This window comes from Palaemon carinicauda, chromosome 35, assembly GCF_036898095.1.
Source record: "Palaemon carinicauda isolate YSFRI2023 chromosome 35, ASM3689809v2, whole genome shotgun sequence".
Taxonomy (NCBI): domain Eukaryota; kingdom Metazoa; phylum Arthropoda; class Malacostraca; order Decapoda; family Palaemonidae; genus Palaemon; species Palaemon carinicauda.
Genome location: NC_090759.1, coordinates 18,623,648 through 18,644,239, shown reverse-complemented (window position 1 = coordinate 18,644,239; position 20,592 = coordinate 18,623,648). Strand labels below are relative to the sequence as shown.

General features: G+C 45.6%; 1 protein-coding gene across 6 annotated transcripts in view; it reads left to right on the top strand.

Annotated features, from left to right (window-relative positions):
• LOC137627648 (potassium channel subfamily K member 6-like) overlaps nt 1–20,592 on the top strand; it is a 110,057-nt gene that overhangs the window by 32,518 nt on the left and 56,947 nt on the right. For 3 of the 6 annotated variants that reach the window (XM_068358790.1, XM_068358791.1, XM_068358796.1), the window contains exons 2-3: nt 1,620–2,242; nt 2,885–3,025. In XM_068358790.1, coding sequence (XP_068214891.1) covers nt 1,903–2,242; nt 2,885–3,025 — 481 coding nt within the window. In that variant the 5' untranslated portion in view covers nt 1,620–1,902. The remainder of the gene's footprint in view (nt 1–1,619; nt 2,243–2,884; nt 3,026–20,592) is intronic. The other 3 variants (XM_068358794.1, XM_068358793.1, XM_068358792.1) reach the window with 1 other exon arrangement.

The window sequence follows — 20,592 nt, the reverse complement described above, 5'->3', positions numbered from 1 at the left end:
CATGTGTCCGACTCATGAGTTATTAGTGAATGTAATTGTTCGTTTTTATTAGTTAGATGGAACATCAACTCTTGTTGCCGATGGCCCGGTGATTTTGGCTATACGCGGGCTCTTGCAATGCTACAGCCCGTAAGAATACATAACCTCGGTGACCCACATCAAGAATTAACAAGCAACTCCTCCCCCCCCCCCCCTCCCACTCCTTCTCCCCCTCCAGTCACTAACGGTTAAACCGAATAATAAGTTATCAGAAGATCAGGTTGGAGATTTAGAGAATCAAAACCAGGATTGGGGAATCTATATCTATTCAGTTTGATCCCATCTCGTGATGAGGACTGTCGTAGCCTACTCGTAAGCCATTAAGGTGGTGTGTAGGCCTACATTTGAAAGAAAGTATGAAATTTATTAAAATTTATGTGACTGTACTCTGTAGTGATCTGGTAATTGTAGTTTAAATTTTATTAAAGATACAAATAACAGTTTGAAATTTGGCCAGTGAAATAAAATTTAGTTTACTAAATAGGGTGTAGTGCCTTTTCTTTTATCACCATCATCATCATTATTATTATTGTTATTATTATTATTATTATTATTATTATTATTATTATTATTATTATTATTATTATTATTATTATTAAGGGCCCTAGAGGTTGAATGCAATAATGACGGGACCTGATAAAGGAAACAGTTATACAAAGAAGCCTATAAAACGTCTAATTGCAAAAATAGCTAAGTAATAAAGAGGTAATGAAGTAAATCTGCAAATAGATGCGTTTCTGTCTAAATCACTTCACATCACAAATTTACTTATACAAGCTTCCCTGGATTCCTTCATACACTTTGTCTCAACTCTTTTGTATTTTCCTTCACAAATTTCCCTTATAGCGCCGTTCAAAAGTTTTTTTTTTTTCTTATTCTTGTATTGTAGATCTTAACTGAAGTTTAATTAATTCTATTTTGTAATCTTCGCGGCCCATTTGACTCATCTTTTACATTGTCATTGGTATAATTCACGGTTAGTGTTTTTAATACAAAAATATAAACTAGAAGATGTTAGAGAAAATCTTGAGTTTTGCTAAGTGTATTTTTGCTTTTGTTGTTCTGTACATATTACGATAAATTAATCTTGAGGATTTCTATTATATATTGTTGCATTTTATTTCGTTTATGCCCTGGATTACGTCCTTTTGTCACAAAACCTTGGTGTCTACTTGCTTCAGTGTATCACAACGTCTCTTATAAAAAGACTGAACCTGTGTTGAGTGCTTGCTATTTATAGCTGTTATCCCCAAGTTATCAAAATATCTTTGATTTGCTGTGGATGGGGGTCTTCTACAAACTCGGTTTTGATTGTTTTTGTATGTGAACGTATTGCTATGGTCTCTAGACCAAGCGTGGAATGAATGTTGGTGATAATGTTGCAAATGTATTGAGCTCGTATTTATTTTTTTTCTATTTTACTTTTATGGTTTTATAAACTTTTTCAAAAATACATGGTGTCCGTCCTATTGGTAGGTCTGTTAAGGTGAAAAAAATTAATAAAACAGAAATGTATGGTGTTGACGTCACATCTTACTATTTCATAGGTCGATTTTACCTTATAAAATTATGGTTTACAGTTTTGTGTGTTTTGAGATGTGCTTTTTCACTCAATGTTAGACTGGGGTTAACAAGTGACATGACATTTTATAAACGCGTTGAGATAAGCAAAACGAAGTTCTCAAGGAAAAGGTGAACAAACAAATGTAATCTATTAATCATACGTTTTTTAAAATGATTTAGATCTCAATGGATGCAATAACTATAGTGCTCTGACGCAAAAGAATGAAAAGAATATTATAGTTGTCGGAACCCTCAGTAATCAGTTTTGATGTCTGTAACTATAAAAGAATTTGTGTGAAGATGCTGTTCGCAAGAAAGGGTTGCTGTGCTACGGGCAGCTACGAAACGCTAAACGAAGATGCCATCGAAATCTCCTGCAGTGCAGAGGAATTGATCCAAGGGAGCGCCAAACAGCCTGACCCAAATTTCCGATCAAGAGCTCCTTCAGGTTCATCAACGAAGTGGGGTTTCTGTAGGAGAGCTGACCTACTCTTCACAGTTTATATTCCTCTATACTGGTGCTATTTATTTTTGGGGGCACTGCTTTTCTCTAGAATTGAAGGGCCCATCGAACAGAGGTTTATACAGTCCATCCGTGACTTAAGAGCCGACTTTCTTAAATCTCATCCGTGCATTACAGGTAAAACATTGACGTTCTGTCAGACATTGCATTGTGCAGTAAGTTCATACATTTTTTTTTATCCACAGAAGTCACTTCTTTTAGTGTTGTGTAATTATAATTGCATTGTGATCTGTTCTAATTAAAGTCTTCATTTTTACAGCATTTTCTGATTTTGAATTGCTATTCTTTGATTAAGGATAGAAATAAATAAATTGCATGTGTTGTGGTTTTTCAAAAGTGTAATCCTTCAAATTTCCACTGACTTCTTATACATTTTGATGTGCAATATCTGCATTTGTGCATAAATAAAGAATGTGAGTGCTTGTCTGCTGAAATTTAGAATGTGTAAAATATAAAATATAATAATTGTTTATTGAATATTTTATATGGAATCAGAGGCAGTTTGTGTAGGCTATATACTAGGATTTATTTTAGCAGGAACCTAAGCGTGAAAGAATAGTTATTTTATTATATGTGAAAAAGTAATTACTATATTGTGACATTAATTTTGTCACTTTTCAATGCCTTGCAGAAGCAATGTTTCTTCCTTTGTATACAAGTGTTTGTGTCATGGAAGATCAGGATCTTGCTACTAATTAACTAATTAGGCTATCTGCATTATTATTACCTTCCTACACATCAAATCTCCTTGAATTTCAGATGCCGATTTGGAGGAACTGATCACGGAGATCATAAGTGCCAACAACCGAGGAGTGTCAGCAATCAAAAATGCCACCAGTGAACCCAACTGGTCGTTCGGTCAAAGCTTTTTCTTTTCCAGCACAATCGTAACTACTATAGGTTAGTATGCCGCCCATATGTTCCTTTTAAATGCATGTCACTATGCTATGCTCAATGTATAACTTAGTTAATTGATTACTCATTTTCCATTAGGAAATTCCTTTTAGACTTTGTTTTCCCCAAGATGTCTTATCATTCAAGGTGCTAATGTAAATTTAGATGCACGTATTTTACTGCCTCAGGAATGGTATAGTCTTGGAAGGTCTGAATGCAAAGGATGGTCATGATTATAAAAAGAAAAAACTTGAACACCATAAACCAAAAACTTATTGAATGATGGTCTTATAGTATTTTTATAGCATGGATTCGGTTCAGGTTGCTGCAGATTTTGGAATTTCCATTACTATATACACAATATATGAAATATCGCTTTAGAATAGCACATTGATGGGAAATAAGAGAGAGACATATTAGAATTTGGTCAGGCAGCATATGAGCTAGTAATAATAATAATAATAATAATAATAATTATAATAATAATAATAATTATAATAATAATAATGGCTAGAAGGAAACGACCATACCAGCCCCACCCTGAACAGACTTCATTCTCTGAACAGACAGACTATAGTGATTGATATCTAGATCAGAGATAAGGACTTTAATAAATAGCAAGGTTTTGTTTAAAAAGAAAAAGATAGCTACTGAACACTAGGCCTAGTTTGGAAACAAAATTAAAATCATGGAAGAACTATAAAAGCACTCTAAGAGTGGAGACCTTGTCCACAGCAGCTTATTTCTCGAAACCAGCTTGCCTTAACCAGAATTGATTTGGAACTTAGGCATAATTTTATGTCTACCTTTCGCTCGACCTTGGCCTTTGACTTAGGACTTTCAGAATTGAATCACTTCCTCGTCTCAACATAACAATTAATCTCTGAATGTTACACTACTCTGTGAGTAAAATTGTGGCCAGGAAGTTGTTCGAAAATAAACAAAAAACAAACTGACAAACAGGGGCAAAAATATAATCTCCTTCCAACTTCATTGGCTAAAGTATTAAGAGATTAAAAAGTTTTGTTATCATGAACAGGTCTCCAAAGCATACCTATATATGTTTATGAAAAATGAATTTACAGTCACATTCATTGCTGCATAGATTGTGGACATGCTAGAGTGTAGACACTCTCTCTCTCTCTCTCTCTCTCTCTCTCTCTCTCTCTCTCTCTCTGCTGGATTAATCCTGTGCACGCACCAGATCACTACTCTCACACAGCCCTAGTTGGAAAAGCAGGATGCTATATGTTAAATTCCCAGCCATGGTCAAGAGAAAAAAAAAACAACACGTCTTCTAGTCTTGATCAAACTTTCCAAGTGATCTTTTATTACGTTTAAAGTACAAAGATATCTCGTTACCTCAAAAGGATACACAGTGGCGCCATCTAGCAGCATATAAATATACAACAAATATATGCGATCATTCCACTTGATCGCATATCATACCTTATTACAACATATATATTTACAACACTTATTTGAAAATAATAAATTACAGAATATGAATTTTATTAAGGTCACTGAACAAATTAATTTGACTTTCGTGCAGTCCTATTAGTTCCAGCCAAAAACAAATTTGTTGAATTTATCCAATTTGAATTATGAAGTTGATTTAGTAACATGTCTCCTACCATTTCATCTGTAGGACAATATTTGAGAATAATTCTTCCCTCATCTATTCCAGTGCGAATGAAATGATACTTAATATCAATATGTTTTGATCTTTGACGTTTTAACAGGATTTTTGGGTAATGCAATTGTACCTTGGTTATCCTCATAAATAAGAACAGGTTCAAACCGACATGCTAAATCTAAATCATTCAAAAGTTGCCTAAGATGCAAGCCTTCCTGAATGGCCGCAGCCAATGAAATGTATTCTGCTTCACATGTTGACAAATCTACTGTTGGTTGCTTTTTTGACTTCCATGACACTAACGGCCCTCTTTCAATCAAACTGAAACAATAACCACTAGTGCTACGTCTATTATCAGGTGATGATGCCCAATCAGCATCACTGTATCCAACAATGTGTAACATTTCATTTACACATTTACTAAAATAAAGTTCATAATCCAAAGTTCCATTTGAATGTCTAAAAACATGTTTTACAGCAACCCAGTGATCTTGTATTGGGTTTGACAAATATTGTGATAATTTTGTGATGATCCAACATAAATCTGGTCTTGTACATGCCATAACATATATCAGACTACCGACAGCTTCGCGATATCTGCTATCAGTTAACGTTTCACATGAACATTCGATCTTTTGTCCAGAAGGTGTGTGTCTAGGTTTTACAGTTGGACATATCAAACCTTTCTAATATTTTACACAAGTACCTTCTCTGATTCATCTTAATAGTTCCATCACATTGTTTGAAATCAATGCCAAGAAAATGAGACAATTTTCCTAGATCTTTCATTTTGAACCTGTCTTTCAACATTTTTTTTTACATTGTATAATAGTTGTTTGTTACTTGATGCAACAATCAAATCCTCAACCCATACAAGTATGATAACCACCTCATCTTGAGAACGTTTAATATATATACAATGATCCACCGAGTTTTGCCTAAACCCCTTTTCAACCAAGACTTTATGTAAAAGATTACTGTATTCCACATTCTACCTGCTTGTTTCAAACCATACAGTGATTTGTTAAGTTTGTAAACTAATTTACGTCCATTAGGTTGTTCAACCTCAAAACCCTCTGCTTGATCCATATATATATCGCAATCAATTTCTGCATTTAGATAAGCAGTTTTTACATCCATTTGATGCAGAAACAAATCATTTTTGATGCAGAAACAAATCTTTTTGATGCAGAAACAAATAATTTTGTGCGGCTAATTGCATTAATACACAAATTTTTTGTAAGGTGAGCTGTTGGAGCAATTGTTTCATTATGATCAACACCCTTTACTTGGCAATAAACTTTAGCTACATATCTAGCTTTGTAGATTTTATTACCAACAGCGTCATCTTTCATTGTGTACACACAGCGTCCCCCCACTGCTTCTCTGCCTATAGGTAACTCTATCAAAGTAAAAGTATTGTTTTCTTTCAATGAGTTCATTCCATCCCGCTTAGCTTCTTCCCAATGTCTACCTTGATCAGAATCAACAGCTTCATTATAAATCTGAGGAAAAGCAGACACTCTGTAACAGTAATCTATACTATATAACACTTGGTCTTTGTCATCAACATTAGTAACATAATCACTCAAATACAGAGGAGGATATCTAAGTGTTTCACCCTTTTCCTCTTTTGTTGCCTCATTTACTTCCAAAATACCAGGGTGGTGTTGCTCAACTAACTGAACATTTTGGCCTTTATCTACTGGTTCCCTATCAACTTCCTCATTAGGAACTACGTCATCAAAAATATCATCAGACTCATTAATAGTTTGGCTTTCTTTCTCCTGCTTGTTTGACACAAATTTTACAAGTCTATGTCTCATAACTTTACCGGTTTCAGGAAAATATACTAGATAAGCTGGGCTACCCTTGTTGTATCCTACAAATATTCCTTTAGAGCATCTATCATCCAATTTCTCTTTGTCTATTATATACATAACAATCTGATCCTAATACCCTCATGTTTGACAAATCAGGCATTATTCCTGTCAAGGCAAATGATCACTAAAGCACCTATTACGAATATAAGCAGCTGTCATAATTGCATATGGCCATAACAATTTTGGTGACTTAGATTGAATTAGCAGACAGCTTCCCATCTCAAATAAAGTTCTCCAATTTCTCTCAGTCGTGCCATTTTGGTGCGGCGAGTATGGAGCAGACTTTTCATGCTTAATTCTATTATCAATAAGTACATTGGTAAAATCCTGACATGTAAACTCTGACCCGTTGTCAGACCTTAGTCTTTCAATTTTTCCATACGGAGTAGAGTCTGACAAAAATTTCTTTAAGGCAGAAGTTTTATCACTTTTGTTTTTCAGGAAATACACAAAAATTATCCCTGTACAATCATCTGTAAATGCTATAGTACATCTAAACCCTTCACCTGAAACAGGTTCTATTGGACCTGCTAAATCAGCGTGTACAAATTCTAAGGGAACTTCAGATTTAGTATCACAGTTTCTATTTCTAGTTTGTTTCATTTTACCTAACACACATATATAACAATTATCAGGTTTAATGTCTGGATGTATAATTTTCATGCCCTTTGTTACACTTTCCAGCTTTACAGTATCATAGTAGTTGCAATGTCCTAAGATTTTATGCCATTCTTTCAAATCACAAGCATAATTAACACTATCAACATTGATATGAACATTATTCATTTTTAAGTAATACAATTTTCCTCACTTTTCAATGTAAAATTTTATATCACTTATCAATTAATTCAGCAGAATCAGGATAAAAAATCACTTGTTCCGTAACCGAAATACAAACCACGCTATTTACAAAGGGTTTACTTTTAGCGCAGCTGAAATGACGAGCCAATAGTTTTAACGAGGGTTAATTACCCCCGCACTAGTTAGCGGGGGGTGGGGAAGGGTAGTTTGCTACCCCTCCCCCCTCCACACACCGGTGACTTGCTTCACTTCACTTTTGGCTCGGCGGTGATCAGACGTGTCTGCTCATCGCCCTCGTGACAGCCTTTAATTTTCTGCTTTTTCTTTTCAGCGTGTGTGTTGGTTGGAAGTTGACCTTCAGTTATTTCTTTACAATGCGTACATGCCCTGGAGTTGCCGGTCGTCCTTGTGGGACTTTCATGTCGGACGTAAATACGGATCCGCACACCCTCTGCCCTCAATGTCGGGGCCGACGGTGTGACCAGGAGAACATGTGCCGTGAGTGCAGGGAGTGGTCTGCCTCCCAGTGGGAGAGGTTTGGCCGTCGGCGTAAGAAGAAGTCCAAGAGAGACCGTTCTCCTCCGGGGTTAGCCTTGAAGGAGGAAGATTCTCGGGACTCTTCTTCCGCCGCCCAAACCTCCTCCGAAGCTCCCCCTTGTCCGCCTCCTAAGGAGAGTCGGCTGAGTGGGAGCGAAGGCCCTTGTTCTGTTTCCCGACCTTCGGTGGGGGGAGAGGGCGTCGCCTCCCATAGCGAGGCGGTTCCCCCTTCTCCTCCGGGGGAGGTTATTGATAATGCCTTATCTAGTGATGATCTTTTACAGATTTGGTCGTCCCTGGGGCTTAAGGGCTTGCCCTCCAGGGTCGCTCTTATTGACCTTGTCTCGTTGGGGGCCGCTGTTAAGCAGTCGCCGGTGGTAGCAGAGGTAGACCCTCTGTCTATTGTCGACGTCGTGGTGACAGAGGCCTCCGACGTGGCTGGGCCTTCCGCCGCAGGTGCTGTTGCGGGTGATGGCGCTAAAGGCTCTCCTCCTCCTTCCGTACATCCTTCGAAGGGGGAAGTGAGTCCTTCGGTCTCGGCTGCTGCTCGGCTTCCTTCTGAGGGAAGTGCTTTAACGGAGACTCCCCTTCGGAGGACCGATGGTCCCGACGATCTCCCCCGAGGCCGCCTCCGCCGTAAGGCTCACCGTCCGCTACGCCACAAGGGCCTCCCTTCCCCTTACAGGGGGACTAAGAGGCGCCTTTTTGGGTCTTCATCCTCCAGGGGGGACTCTCCTCGTCAGCCTCAACCTACAGCTCCGCCCTCCTTGAACCTCTCTGCAGACCGCTCACCATCTCCTGCCAGATCTTCGCCTTCTGGAGAACTCGTCACCCGATGGGCAACGGTCCCTTCGGGGCTAAGGGATCCTTCCCTTACGCGAGCAGTGCTAGCGCACAAGCGCTCTCCTGCTCGCCAGCGCTCTCCTGCTCGCCAGCGCTCTCCTGCTCGCCAGCGCTCTCCTGCTCGCCAGCGCTCTCCTGCTCGCCAGCGCTCTCCTGCTCGTCAACGATCTCCTGCTCGCCAAGACACTCCTGCTCGCCAACGCTCACCTGCTCGTCGGCTCTCTCCTGATGTTCGCCCCCCTCGCCAGCGCTCTCCTGCTCGTCAGCTCTCTTCCGAGCGTCAGCGCTCATTTGAGGACCATCGCCCTACGGTCTCTGACCACCCTTTAGTTCCTGCTGAACTCCCTGCTCACCATCTGCCTGGTCCTGTAGCTACGCAACATCGTGCTGCGCGTGTGTCAAAAACACATGTTCGCCAACGCGCCAGCGATCTCCCAGTTCCTGCTCGTGAACGCGCCGCGCCACCTGTCCTTTCACATGACACGCGTCGACCTTCTGCTCGCCAGCGATCTCCAGCTCGCCAGCGATCACCTACGCGCCAGCGATTACCTCCTCGCCAGCGTTCACCTGCTTGCCAGCGCGCACAGGCGATCTTAGTATCGCCTATTCAACAGCGACAGCTAGCGCGCCAACGTTCTCCAACGTTCCTGAAGGAACATGGTTCGCCAGCTTCTAGCTCGCCATCGCGCGATCGCCCGCCTGCGCATGCTGCTCGCCATTGCTCGCCATTGCACGATCGCCCTCCTGCACATGCTGCTCGCCATCGCTAGACCCTGCACGATCGCCCTCCTGCGGATGCTGATCACCATCGCACCCCATCACGCGATCGGCCACCTGCGCATGCTGCTCGCCATCGCTCGCCCCTGCACGATCGCCCTCCTGCGCATGCTGCTCGCCATCGCTCGTCCCTGAACGATCGCCCTCCTGCGGATGCTGATCACCATCGCACCCCATCACGCGATCATTCACCTGCGCATGCTGCTCGCCATCGCTTACCATTACGCGGTCATTCACCTGCGCATGCTGCTCACCATCGCACGCCAGTGCGTCGACATACCACATCGCGCCATCGCCAACTTGAGCGACTGCACTCGCCAGCTTGTCATCGATCGCCTGTGGATCTACATCGCCAGCGATCTTCCTCACCTACGCGGCAGCGCGTTCCCTCGCCGTCGCGCCAACGCTTGCGTTCGTCGCCTCGGACACGCGTTCATTTACCTGCCCACCCTCGCGCCCACTCGCCTGCGCGACCGCTCCCCTGCGCGCCCGCGCGACCACTCGCCTGCGCGCTTGCGCGCCCGCGCGATCATCCACCTGCGCGCCCGCGCGATCGCTCGCCCGCACTCCTGCGCGACCATTCGCCTTCGCGCGACCATTCGCCCTCGCGCGACCATCGTTCGCGGCGAATTCCACAGCCGGTGGTAGCAGCAGGGACGCGTGCTCCTAGACGGCACTCGGGATCACCTCCATCCAAACACAGGTTGGTAGTGCAGGACGAGGAGAGGTTAGTACAGCATTCTTCCCCACCTTCTTTTCAGGCAGGTACCGTCGTGTCCACTCCAAAGGATCGCCCGATCCCTTTCCCTTTAGCGAGGATTTCGGACTCTGTGTCCTTGGAGCAGCAGACTTGGTTTGGTCCGCTGGCACGGGCGTTAGTGAGGGTTATGAAACCAGCACTCGCCGGCCAGGGTAACAAACCAACGGCTGTCTCTCCTACGCTGAAGAGAAAGAGAGGAGTGGACTTCGTGGTGACTTCCCCCAGGGCGAAGTTGGTTCCCAATAGGTCGGTCGCGAAGGTCCCTTCTCCTGCACGAGTACTCTCTCCTTCTCCCGTGGACGAGGCCTTTCCATCCTCAGGTGAGTCCAGTGGGGCGGTAGTCTTCCCCTCGGCACCAGGGGGGGAGACTTCGCTTCAGGCAGGAGAATCGTCTCGTGAGGAAGGGGCCCCTCGAACCTCGTTGTTGGGATCCTGTATCCCTCCCAGGAGGGAATCCAAGGATTCCAAGACCGTCCCTAAATCCTCTGCAAGGATTCGTCAGGAACCCACGACTACCCAGGGGAATGTCCACGTATCACCCCAGGAAGAGATTCCTGGGGCAGGAGACTTAGCTGCCAGCCCGCAGGGAGGAAAACAGCAAGAATCCGAACATGCCTTCTGGCAGGTCCTAAGCCTGATAAGGCAACTTAACAGGCTTACGGATCCAGTCATCGCCCCCCCGTGAAGGCAAAGACACGATTCTGGATGAAGTGTTCGACGTTCGGAAGGCCCCTAAGACCAGTGCAGCTCTGCCCTGGTCTCGGGGGCTGAAGAGTGCCAGGGCTAGGGCCAACGCTCAGCTCGCACTTCTTGCCTCCTCCAGTCGTTCCACTGCCGGGAACAAGCTCATCCCTCCTCCTCACCTCCAGCAGAGGAGGTATTTCGAGATCCTAGGTGAGCACAACCTCGCTCTTCCTCTCCATCACTCTGTGGAGGAGCTGGCGAAGGGAGTTCCCCTTGAGAAACTCTCTGCCCGGCAGGTGTCGTTCTCGGCGGCAGAGATCCTTAACCACGAGAAGGTCGCTAAGTGTGCCAGGCAGGCCACTTCGTGGCTGGACTTCTGGGTAGGATCTCTGGGCATCCTATTGCGATTGGAGGACTTGTCCAAGGAGACCAATAGGAAGGCCCTAGAGACCTTCTTGTTCTCGGGCACCCGCTCCATCGAGTTTTTGGCGCACCAGGTTACCACCCTGTGGGCCAACTCGGTGTTGAAGCGTCGCGATGCTGTGTCCGAGAGATTCCATCCGAATGTCCCCGCCGTAGATGTGTGTAGGCTCCGACATGCTTCCCTTCTGGGGGAGAGCCTGCTTGAGCCTCAAGACATGGAGCGAACGGCTGAGAGGTGGAGGAAATCCAGCACGGACTTCCTCCTCCACAGGGCCCTTACAACTCAGCCCTATAAGCCTCCAGCCCCGCCACAACAGCAGCAACAGCCTCGTAAGGCTCCCAAACAGGCACCGGCAGCTAAGAAAGTGGTGTCTAAGCCCCAGCCCTTTCCAGCCAAGGTCAAGAGGGGCGGTAAGTCCTCCAGGGGAGGCAAGACTCCTAGGGGTGGCGGCCGTGGCCGCAAGCCCTAGGGGTGGCAGTCCCCCTGCATGTCCACCTGTGGGGGGATGCCTTCAGCGTTGCGTCCGCAGGTGGCAGCAACACGGGGCCAATGCTTGGACGGTCTCAGTGATCGGCCAAGGTTATCGCGTCCCGTTCACAACATCTCAACCTCCCCTGACAGCGAATCCAGTGTCGTTGAGCTCCTATGCCACGGGATCGGCAAAGGGTCTGGCCCTTCAGGCCGAAGTCGAGACCATGCTCGAGAAGGGTGCTCTCCAGGAGGTCGTGGACGGCTCCCCAGGCTTTTGCAGTCGACTCTTTCTTGTAAAGAAGGCTACTGGAGGCTGGAGACCCGTCATCGATCTCTCAGCTCTGAACAGGTTTGTCAAACAAACCCGGTTCAGCATGGAGACAGCAGACACGGTCAGACTTGCGGTGAGACCACAAGACTTCATATGTACACTGGATCTAAAGGACGCGTACTTCCAGATCCCAATCCATCCGTCTTCCAGGAAGTACCTGAGATTCTGCCTAGACAACAAGATCTACCAGTTCAAGGTGCTGTGTTTCGGTCTCTCCACAGCTCCGCAGGTGTTCACCAGAGTGTTCACCCTGATTTCATCTTGGGTGCACAGGAACGGCATTCGTCTCCTTCGTTACCTGGACGATTGGCTGATCCTAGCAGACTCGGAGTCGACCCTTCTTCGGCACCGAGACAGGCTTCTGGATCTTTGCCGGGATCTGGGGATCGTGGTAAACCTCGAGAAGTCCTCTCTGCAGCCGTCCCAACGACTGGTTTATCTAGGCATGCTAATAGACACCAATCTCCACAAAGCCTTTCCATCAGATGACCGGATAGCAAGGCTGAGGAGGGTGGCGGAACCTTTCCTCAGGCGAAAAGAACTCCCCGCCCAATCGTGGTTGCGTCTCTTAGGCCTCCTATCCTCCCTGGCCCGTCTGGTTCCAAACAGCCGCCTCAGGATGAGATCCCTTCAATGGCGGCTCAAGTCCCGGTGGAATCAAGGATCCGATTCCCCGGACATTCTGATCCCAATGGGGTCTCTGGAACAGACGGACTTGCGGTGGTGGCTGGCCGACGAGAACCTGCGGAAGGGAGTGAGTCTTCTCGTCCTCCCCCCGGAATTGACTCTTTTTTCGGACGCGTCAAAAGAAGGGTGGGGGGCGCACGTTCTGAACCAGAGGGCCTCAGGCCTTTGGTCAGTATCAGAAAAGTGCCTACACATCAACCTGCTAGAATTGAAGGCCGTCTTTCTGGCTCTTCAGCAGTTCCAACGGTCCCTGGCGGGTCACTCCGTGGTGGTGATGAGCGACAACACCACGGTAGTGGCTTATATCAACAAGCAGGGAGGCACTTTTTCGCAACAGCTATCCCATCTTGCAGTAGACTCTGAGGTGGACCGAAACCCACTCGATAACACTATCAGCTCGCTTCATTCCTGGCAAGAGGAATGTGCTCGCCGACAGTCTGAGCAGGGCTTCGCAGATAGTGAGTACCGAGTGGTCTTTGGATCCTCAGATAGCCAACAAAGTCCTGACTTTGTGGGGTTCCCCGACTGTGGACTTGTTCGCGACAGCCTTGAACTTCTAGCTGCCCCTGTACTGCTCACCAGTCCCGGACCCCAAGGCACTCTGGCAAGATGCTTTCCAGCAACGGTGGGACAACATCGACGTGTACGCCTTCCCACCATTCTGTCTGATGAGAAGGGTGCTCAACAGGACCAGACTATCGGTCAACTGTTCCATGACTCTGGTAGCTCCGCTATGGCATCACGCGGAATGGTTTCCGGACCTTCTGCAACTCCTGACGGAACTCCCAAGGGAGCTTCCTCCACGACACGAGCTTCTCAGACAACCCCACTCCGGCGTCCCTCACAGGGCCGTAGCCTCGCTTCGGCTTCACGCCTGGAGACTATCCAGCGTCTCCTCGCGGAGAGAGGCTTTTTGCAACAGGTTGCGGAGAGAATGTCTCGGCACCTGCGAAGGTCCTCTGAGGGAGTCTACCAAGCAAAGTGGAGAGTCTTTTGTGGTTGGTGTCGTGGAAGGGGTATCTCTCCACTCGATGCCACTATTCCAGCAATAGCGGACTTCCTCGTGTATCTGCGAGAAGAAATGCGCCTTTCTGTCTCGGCAGTGAAAGGCTATCGCTCAGCCTTAAGCTTGGCCTTCAGATTGAAGGGCGTGGATATTTCTTCATCGCTAGAACTCTCTTTACTCACACGTAGCTATGAGCTTACCTGCCCCCAGTCGGAAGTGAGACCCCCTCCTTGGAACGTGGTTCGAGTCCTCAGGTCTCTTAAGAGACCTCCCTTCGAGCCATTACGCCAGGCCTCCGATCGCCACCTGTCTTGGAAGACGGCTTTCCTACTCGCCTTGGCTTCAGCCAAGCGAGTTAATGAACTTCATGGTCTCTCGTATGACATCGCCCATTCAAGGGGATGGGGGGAGGTAACGTTCAGGTTCGTCCCTGAGTTTGTGGCCAAGACTCAGAATCCTGGAGTGCCGGATCCTCGGTTCGACTCTTTCAGGATCGCGAGTCTCTGTTCTGTAACAAACGACCCAGACCAGCTGCTACTATGTCCAGTGAGGTGTCTGAGGCGCTACTTGAAGAGAACGGCTGCAGTCCGTCCTCATGTGCGAGCTTTGTTTGTGAGCACAGGCAGGACAAAGAGGAGGGTCACCAGGAACACCATCTCAGCTTGGATTCGAAGGGTTATCTACCATGCCCTGAATCCTGACCCTCCTCCGTCACGTCGCCCTCGGGCCCACGATGTCAGGGGTATTGCTACATCCCTGGCCTTCAAGAGAAACTTCTCTGTGACGCAGGTACTTCAAGCTGGGGTCTGGAAGCGTCAAACGACCTTCACAGCCCACTACCTGCAAGACGTGACCCACAGGAGCCTCGATACGTTTTCTATCGGCCCTGTGGTGGCTGCACAACAGCTGGTCTAACCTCAGGCTCCTTTTTGGACAAGTAGCAGTAGGTTGAGGGCGTTGTATACCCGGTCTTAGTCTGCGTGAATGAAAGAGTATGTCTGACCCTTACTTCTTTCTTCATTCTCCCCTCTCTTGGGGAAGCAGCATCCTGGTCCTCGCATAGCTGACCTCGACCTCTGCAGGTAACCCATGCTTCTTTGTGCTCCTAGTATTAAGCTTAATACTGTTGCGTCTCCCATACCCTGACGAGGTGGTATGGGGAACGTCCTATCCTAGAATTCCTATCTGAAGGTCTCAAGGTCAACTTCATAGGACGAGTCACACTCTCCTCCTCACACTGCTTATGTAGGCCACTCGTTCCTAGCGATGCTAGGAACTTGTGAGGTACAGGGGCTCCCTCTCTCTAGTGCTGCTCACTGAGGGATCGAGCCCCTGGGCAAGCCGAAGTCAGTAAGGCTGGGGACTTTCCACCCTTCCTAAGGGGTAAGTCACCCTTTGTAAATAGCGTGGTTTGTATTTCGGTTACGGAACAAATGACATTCGAAGATAATTTGTATTTTTCCTAACCATACAAACCTTAGCTATTTACACATATGTGCCCGCCATCCCTGACCCCCAAGTCAAGTCCTACCTCTAAGTGAAGTGAAGCAAGTCACCGGTGTGTGGAGGGGGGAGGGGTAGCAAGCTACCCTTCCCCACCCCCCGCTAACTAGCGCGGGGGTAATTAACCCTCGTTAAAACTATTGGCTCATCATTTCAGCTGCGCTAAAAGTAAACCCTTTGTAAATAGCTAAGGTTTGTATGGTTAGGAAAAATACAAATTATCTTTGAATTTGTCATTTTAGCACCCTTTTCAGTTGCAGCTTGAACAGAGAAAATGTTCTGAGGATATGTTGGGATGAGCAGTATATTTTTCAGCTTCACATTACAATGCCGGCCATCACTGTCTATCATCTTGTTCATGGCATCTCCTCTTTTCATGATTACATTGTTGCACCTTGTTCCATCGGCCAGTTTAACAAAGTGTCTCTCTGGTTTGAACGTTTCATCAAAGCGAATAAATCTTGACTCATCAGTCAAAATATGCGTTGTAGCACCACAATCTACCAATTGCATGTCTGGTTTTGGACTTGCTACCATTTTCATATTGCTGCACACTTTAAATATAAATGAGTGATGATCACCAGTGGTTTCTTCATTAACCAAACTGTTTATCCTCTCGTTATACCCACTTGACCTTCCTTGATGTCTACATGTGTTGGTATTATGAGTAGAATTCTGACAGTTCAGACACCATCTTCCTTTTGGCTTGTTTATGCAATTTGAAAAGAAATGTCCTGTTTCACCACACTTACAGCATGCCTTGCTTCTCCAGTTAGCTGCTTTCATAACATGGTCATTACTTTCTCTCCTCCTACATGCTTCTGTTTCTTCAAAACTGCGTAGGGCTGCTTTAAACTCTACAAATGTCTACTCCTTTTCACTCTGAGTAATAACAACTACAAATGCTTTGTAATTGTCTGGTAAGCCTTTTAATACCATTGCTATCAGTAGACTATCACCAATAGTTTCACATGCACTCTTCAATGAAGTGGCCGCAGTTTCTGCTCGTATAATATAGTTTGTAACAGTCTTGGTTTCTTCTTTGATTAAAGATGTCAATTCTGTGTATAGTGATATGATCCGTGGCTTACTTGAACCAGCATAATGTTGCTTGAGGATCTTCAGTGCTTTCCTTCCATCGTCGACAGCATCCCTCATCACTAGTGCTAGACTTGTCTCGTCAAGAAATTGAATAAGTTCAGCAAATGCTTCCCCATTTTTCTCGGTGTCAACTTCTTGATCTTCCGACGAGCAGACAACAGCTTTCAATTTTCTCAGTCTCGGGTATCTAAGAAATTTCATTTCCCACTGCTCAAATTTCCGTCCATCGCCATCAAAGTATAATCTCGTCCATTTATTCTGAGCGTTGAGCCCATAACCTGTTAAATTCCCGGCCATGGTCAAGAGAAAAAAAAAAACAACACGTCTTCTTGTCTTGATCGAACCTTCCAAGTGATCTTTTATTATGTCACCAAAGTACTAAATTACCTCGTTAACTCAAAAGGATACACAGTGGCGCCATCTAGCAATATATAGATATACAACAAATATGTGATGATTCCAACACTATAACCATAAGGGCTCCAACAGGGGAACATAGCCCAGTGAAGAAACAAAATAACGTGATAAATAAACAACAAGAGAAGTAATCAACAATTAAAATACAGTATTTTGACAACACTAACAACATTAAAATACATTTTTCATATATAAACTATAAAACTTAAAAAAAAAAAAGAGGAAGAGAAATAAGATACATTAGTATGCCTGAGTTTATCCTCAAGAAAGAGAACTCTAACCCAAGACAGTGGAAGACCATGGTACAGAGGCTTTGGCACTACCCAAGACTAGAGAACAGTGGTTTGATTTTGGAGTGTCCTTCTCCTAGAAGAGCTTCTTACTGTAGCTAAAGTCTCTTCTACCCTTGCCAAGTGGAAAAGAGCCACTTAACAATTACAGTGTAGTAGTTAACCGCTTGAGCAAAGAAGAATTTTTGGGGAATCTCAGTGTTGTCAGGTGTATGAGAACATAAAGGAGAATGTGGAAAGAAAAGGCCAGATTATTCAATATATGTGTAGGTAAAAGAGAAATAAGCTGTAACCAAAGAGAGGGATCCAGTATATTACTCAAAAGACCCAATATCTCTCCAGCGGTAATATCTCAATAGTTGGCTGGTGCCCTGGGTAACCTACTACCTGTGCTATTCCTTAGAAGACGTGACTAGCGGCGACCAACCACGATGACTTTCCTCCCTGTTCTGTGAGGACGCTACCATTACTCCTACAGGAATAAAAGGAGTAGAGGAAGATCCTAGTGCACTGTTTCTTTCTGGGTTTGTAAAACAACAACATGTCCTTTCCTTACAGGTGAGGTGACTAAGGAACCATTCTGAATTTGTGCGCACAAGTCAGACATATCGGAACTACTCCAGTTCTCAGGAATAACCTGTCATAAGTGCAATTCTTGAAGAGTGTGGTAATGACAGAAAAGTCTCTGTCCTTGCCTATGGCAGTATACCCACAGGTCCCTGAATACCAGTATCCTTGGCCAAGTGGTAGTTGATCATCAGGATTTGTAGCAAACCTAACTCCTTCACAGGGCAATAAACATCTCATCTGAAAAGGCAGTTTCAGTGCAAGACTAGCCTTTCTGTTCCTTTTTTCTTCCCCTTCCTTAGGGTGCAGCATTAGCTCCGTTGTTTGCTGGATCGGACGCTAGGTGTAGGGAGCCACATGTTCGAGCAACTTGTCTTGCAAATAAGTTTTGTTTAGAAGTTTCTCCCCCTTCCTCCCAGATGAGAAGGATGATAGCCAAATGAATGCTGTCCATTTTCATAATGACCATATATTTTGTCAACATATCCTCCATACAGATATAGGTTTTACTTGGCCATCTACCAGTTCCTAATAGTGAGTGAACTAGCCTAACACCTGCCGCATCTTCATGCCCAGGTCATTAGGAGGTTAGCAAGAGGCATCACTTTGCTCTTGTACAGGATTAAAGTGTTTGATAATTTCTCGGATATTAAACCAGAGAGTTTGGTAAACAGTACTTCCTCCATCCTTAGGATAAGTGTCCTATTAAAAGGATGAGGGTTTGTAGGAATAAATTAAAATTCTTTTAAGCATTTTATAACCTTTATAACTATACTGTACAAACCTGAGTCCTTTAGTTTCACTTCCTGCCTCAATCACTCTGCGAGTCTCATGGGGAAGGTCAAAGTAAGAACTCGGTGGCCTGTCGTGTGGGCCGGGCTTCCTTGCTACCCAGCAGTAACTACTGTCACCTTGTTAAAGTTGTAACAGACCTGCCCAGCTTCGCTGAAAGTATAGTACTCTTATTAAAGGACTCAGGTTTGTATAGTGAGTAAAAATACAAGTTTCTAAAAAAAAAAATTTTTTCAAAGTACTGTAACTAATTACTACTATACATGGGAAAGCTTCATCACCCTTCTAACAGATAGGTTAAAATTAATTCCTACTTAAAAGGTTTATTGTATCAAAACTATTTTTTCAATATTAATCTTACCCAATGATCATGTAGCTGTCAACTCCGTTGCCCGACAGAAATCTACGGTCGGGATACGCCAGCGATCGCTATCCAGGTGGGGGTGTACTCAACAGCGCCATCTGTGGTCAGGTACTCAAGTACTTCTTGTCAACAAGAACTCAATTTTTCCTCTGTCGTGCCGCCGGCAAGACCTACTTGGATACGCTGTTGATTTTGGAGTCTTTTGTTCACGATTTGGTGATGTATTTGCTCTAAAGTTTAGCCTTCGCTGTTCAGGAAGCTTTATCCTTAGCTTAGCAAGCTTTTGGAATTAATTTGATTTATTGGTTAACGAACTTTGCTTAATTTTGGAATTCCCCCTTGACTACTTCTAAATTCAAGATGTCTGACCATTCCCAAGTTCCTAAATACAGGCAGTGTAGTGTTAGGACTTGTACTAGGCGTCTTCCGAAGGCCTCTATAGATCCTCACACCGTATGTTCCAATTGTAGGGGTAAATCCTGTCAATTGGAAGATCGATGTGGGGAATGTGCTGGGCTTTCGGAATTCGATTTAACGAATTCCTTAGATATGCACGTAGGTTAGAGAAGGAGAGAGATAGGAGGAGTTCTTCTCACTCTGTGGATTTTTCCTCTCCCCATGCCCCTCAACCTTTTCCTTCCCCTGTGGTGGTGACTCCCGAACCTGCTACGAGTGCTCAGCCTGCAATGGCTGATATGTTGCGTGCCATTCAGGCTCTCGGTGAGAAGGTGGAGTCGTTGGTTAGTGACCGCAATCAGCTCTTGGCAGATGTCAGAGAGCTGAAAGCGAAGAGTGCAGTGGGAAGTGTTAGTGCTAGTGATGTGCATAGTGTCAGTGTCAGTGTTGCGCATGAGGGTACATCTGTGCGTGCCAGTCGTCTTCCCAGTCCGGGACCTCTTGCAAGCTCCCAAGCCCAGGGGAGAAGCAATGTCGAAGGACCAAAGGGTTCGGCAGGCCTTGATCGGCGCACGGATGTATCCTCAGTGGTTGCGGACGTATCTGTTAAGGATCGTCCCATCCACATACAGACGGATGAGCCCTTACATTCCTCGTCTGTGGAAGAGGTTTCCAGGAGGAAACGGTGGACCAAGGTCTCACGACCGCTCAAACGTAAGGTCCCTTCCGAGCTAGTCCAACGGCCCAGGTGTAGCCACTGGGTCAGTTCGGACTCGCCACAGTCATCTGATGACTGCACACCTCCCAAGAGAGGTAGAGTGGTCCCTCAACAGGCTACTGCTCCGTCTGTTGTTGCTCCAACCACAGTAGACCCTAAGTGGTCCATGCTGCAGACTATGCAGTCTCAGCTTGCGGCATTCATGCAGGAGTATCATGCCGAGAAGGTTAACACCTCTCCTGTTAACCTACAACCCGCAGAGGTTGTGCGTTCAGCAGATACTGCGGCTGCCTGCTCCCACACCCCACCTGTGAGAGCTCCTCCACCGATGCGCAGTCCTCCCTGCCAGACGCATGTTCTTGCTGCACCATCTGCTAACATGCGTGAGCTGCCGCATCAGGAGTTGCCGGGTTCCAGCACTATGCGGCATTCTCCTCAGCCCATGCAGCATGCTCTGCAGACCTTACAGCATGCTCCGCATACCATGCAGCATGAGCCGCATACCTTACAGCATGCTCTGCATACCATACCGCATGCTCCTCAGCCCACCGCAGCCCCTCCCACACACCAGCCCTCTGCTTTTGT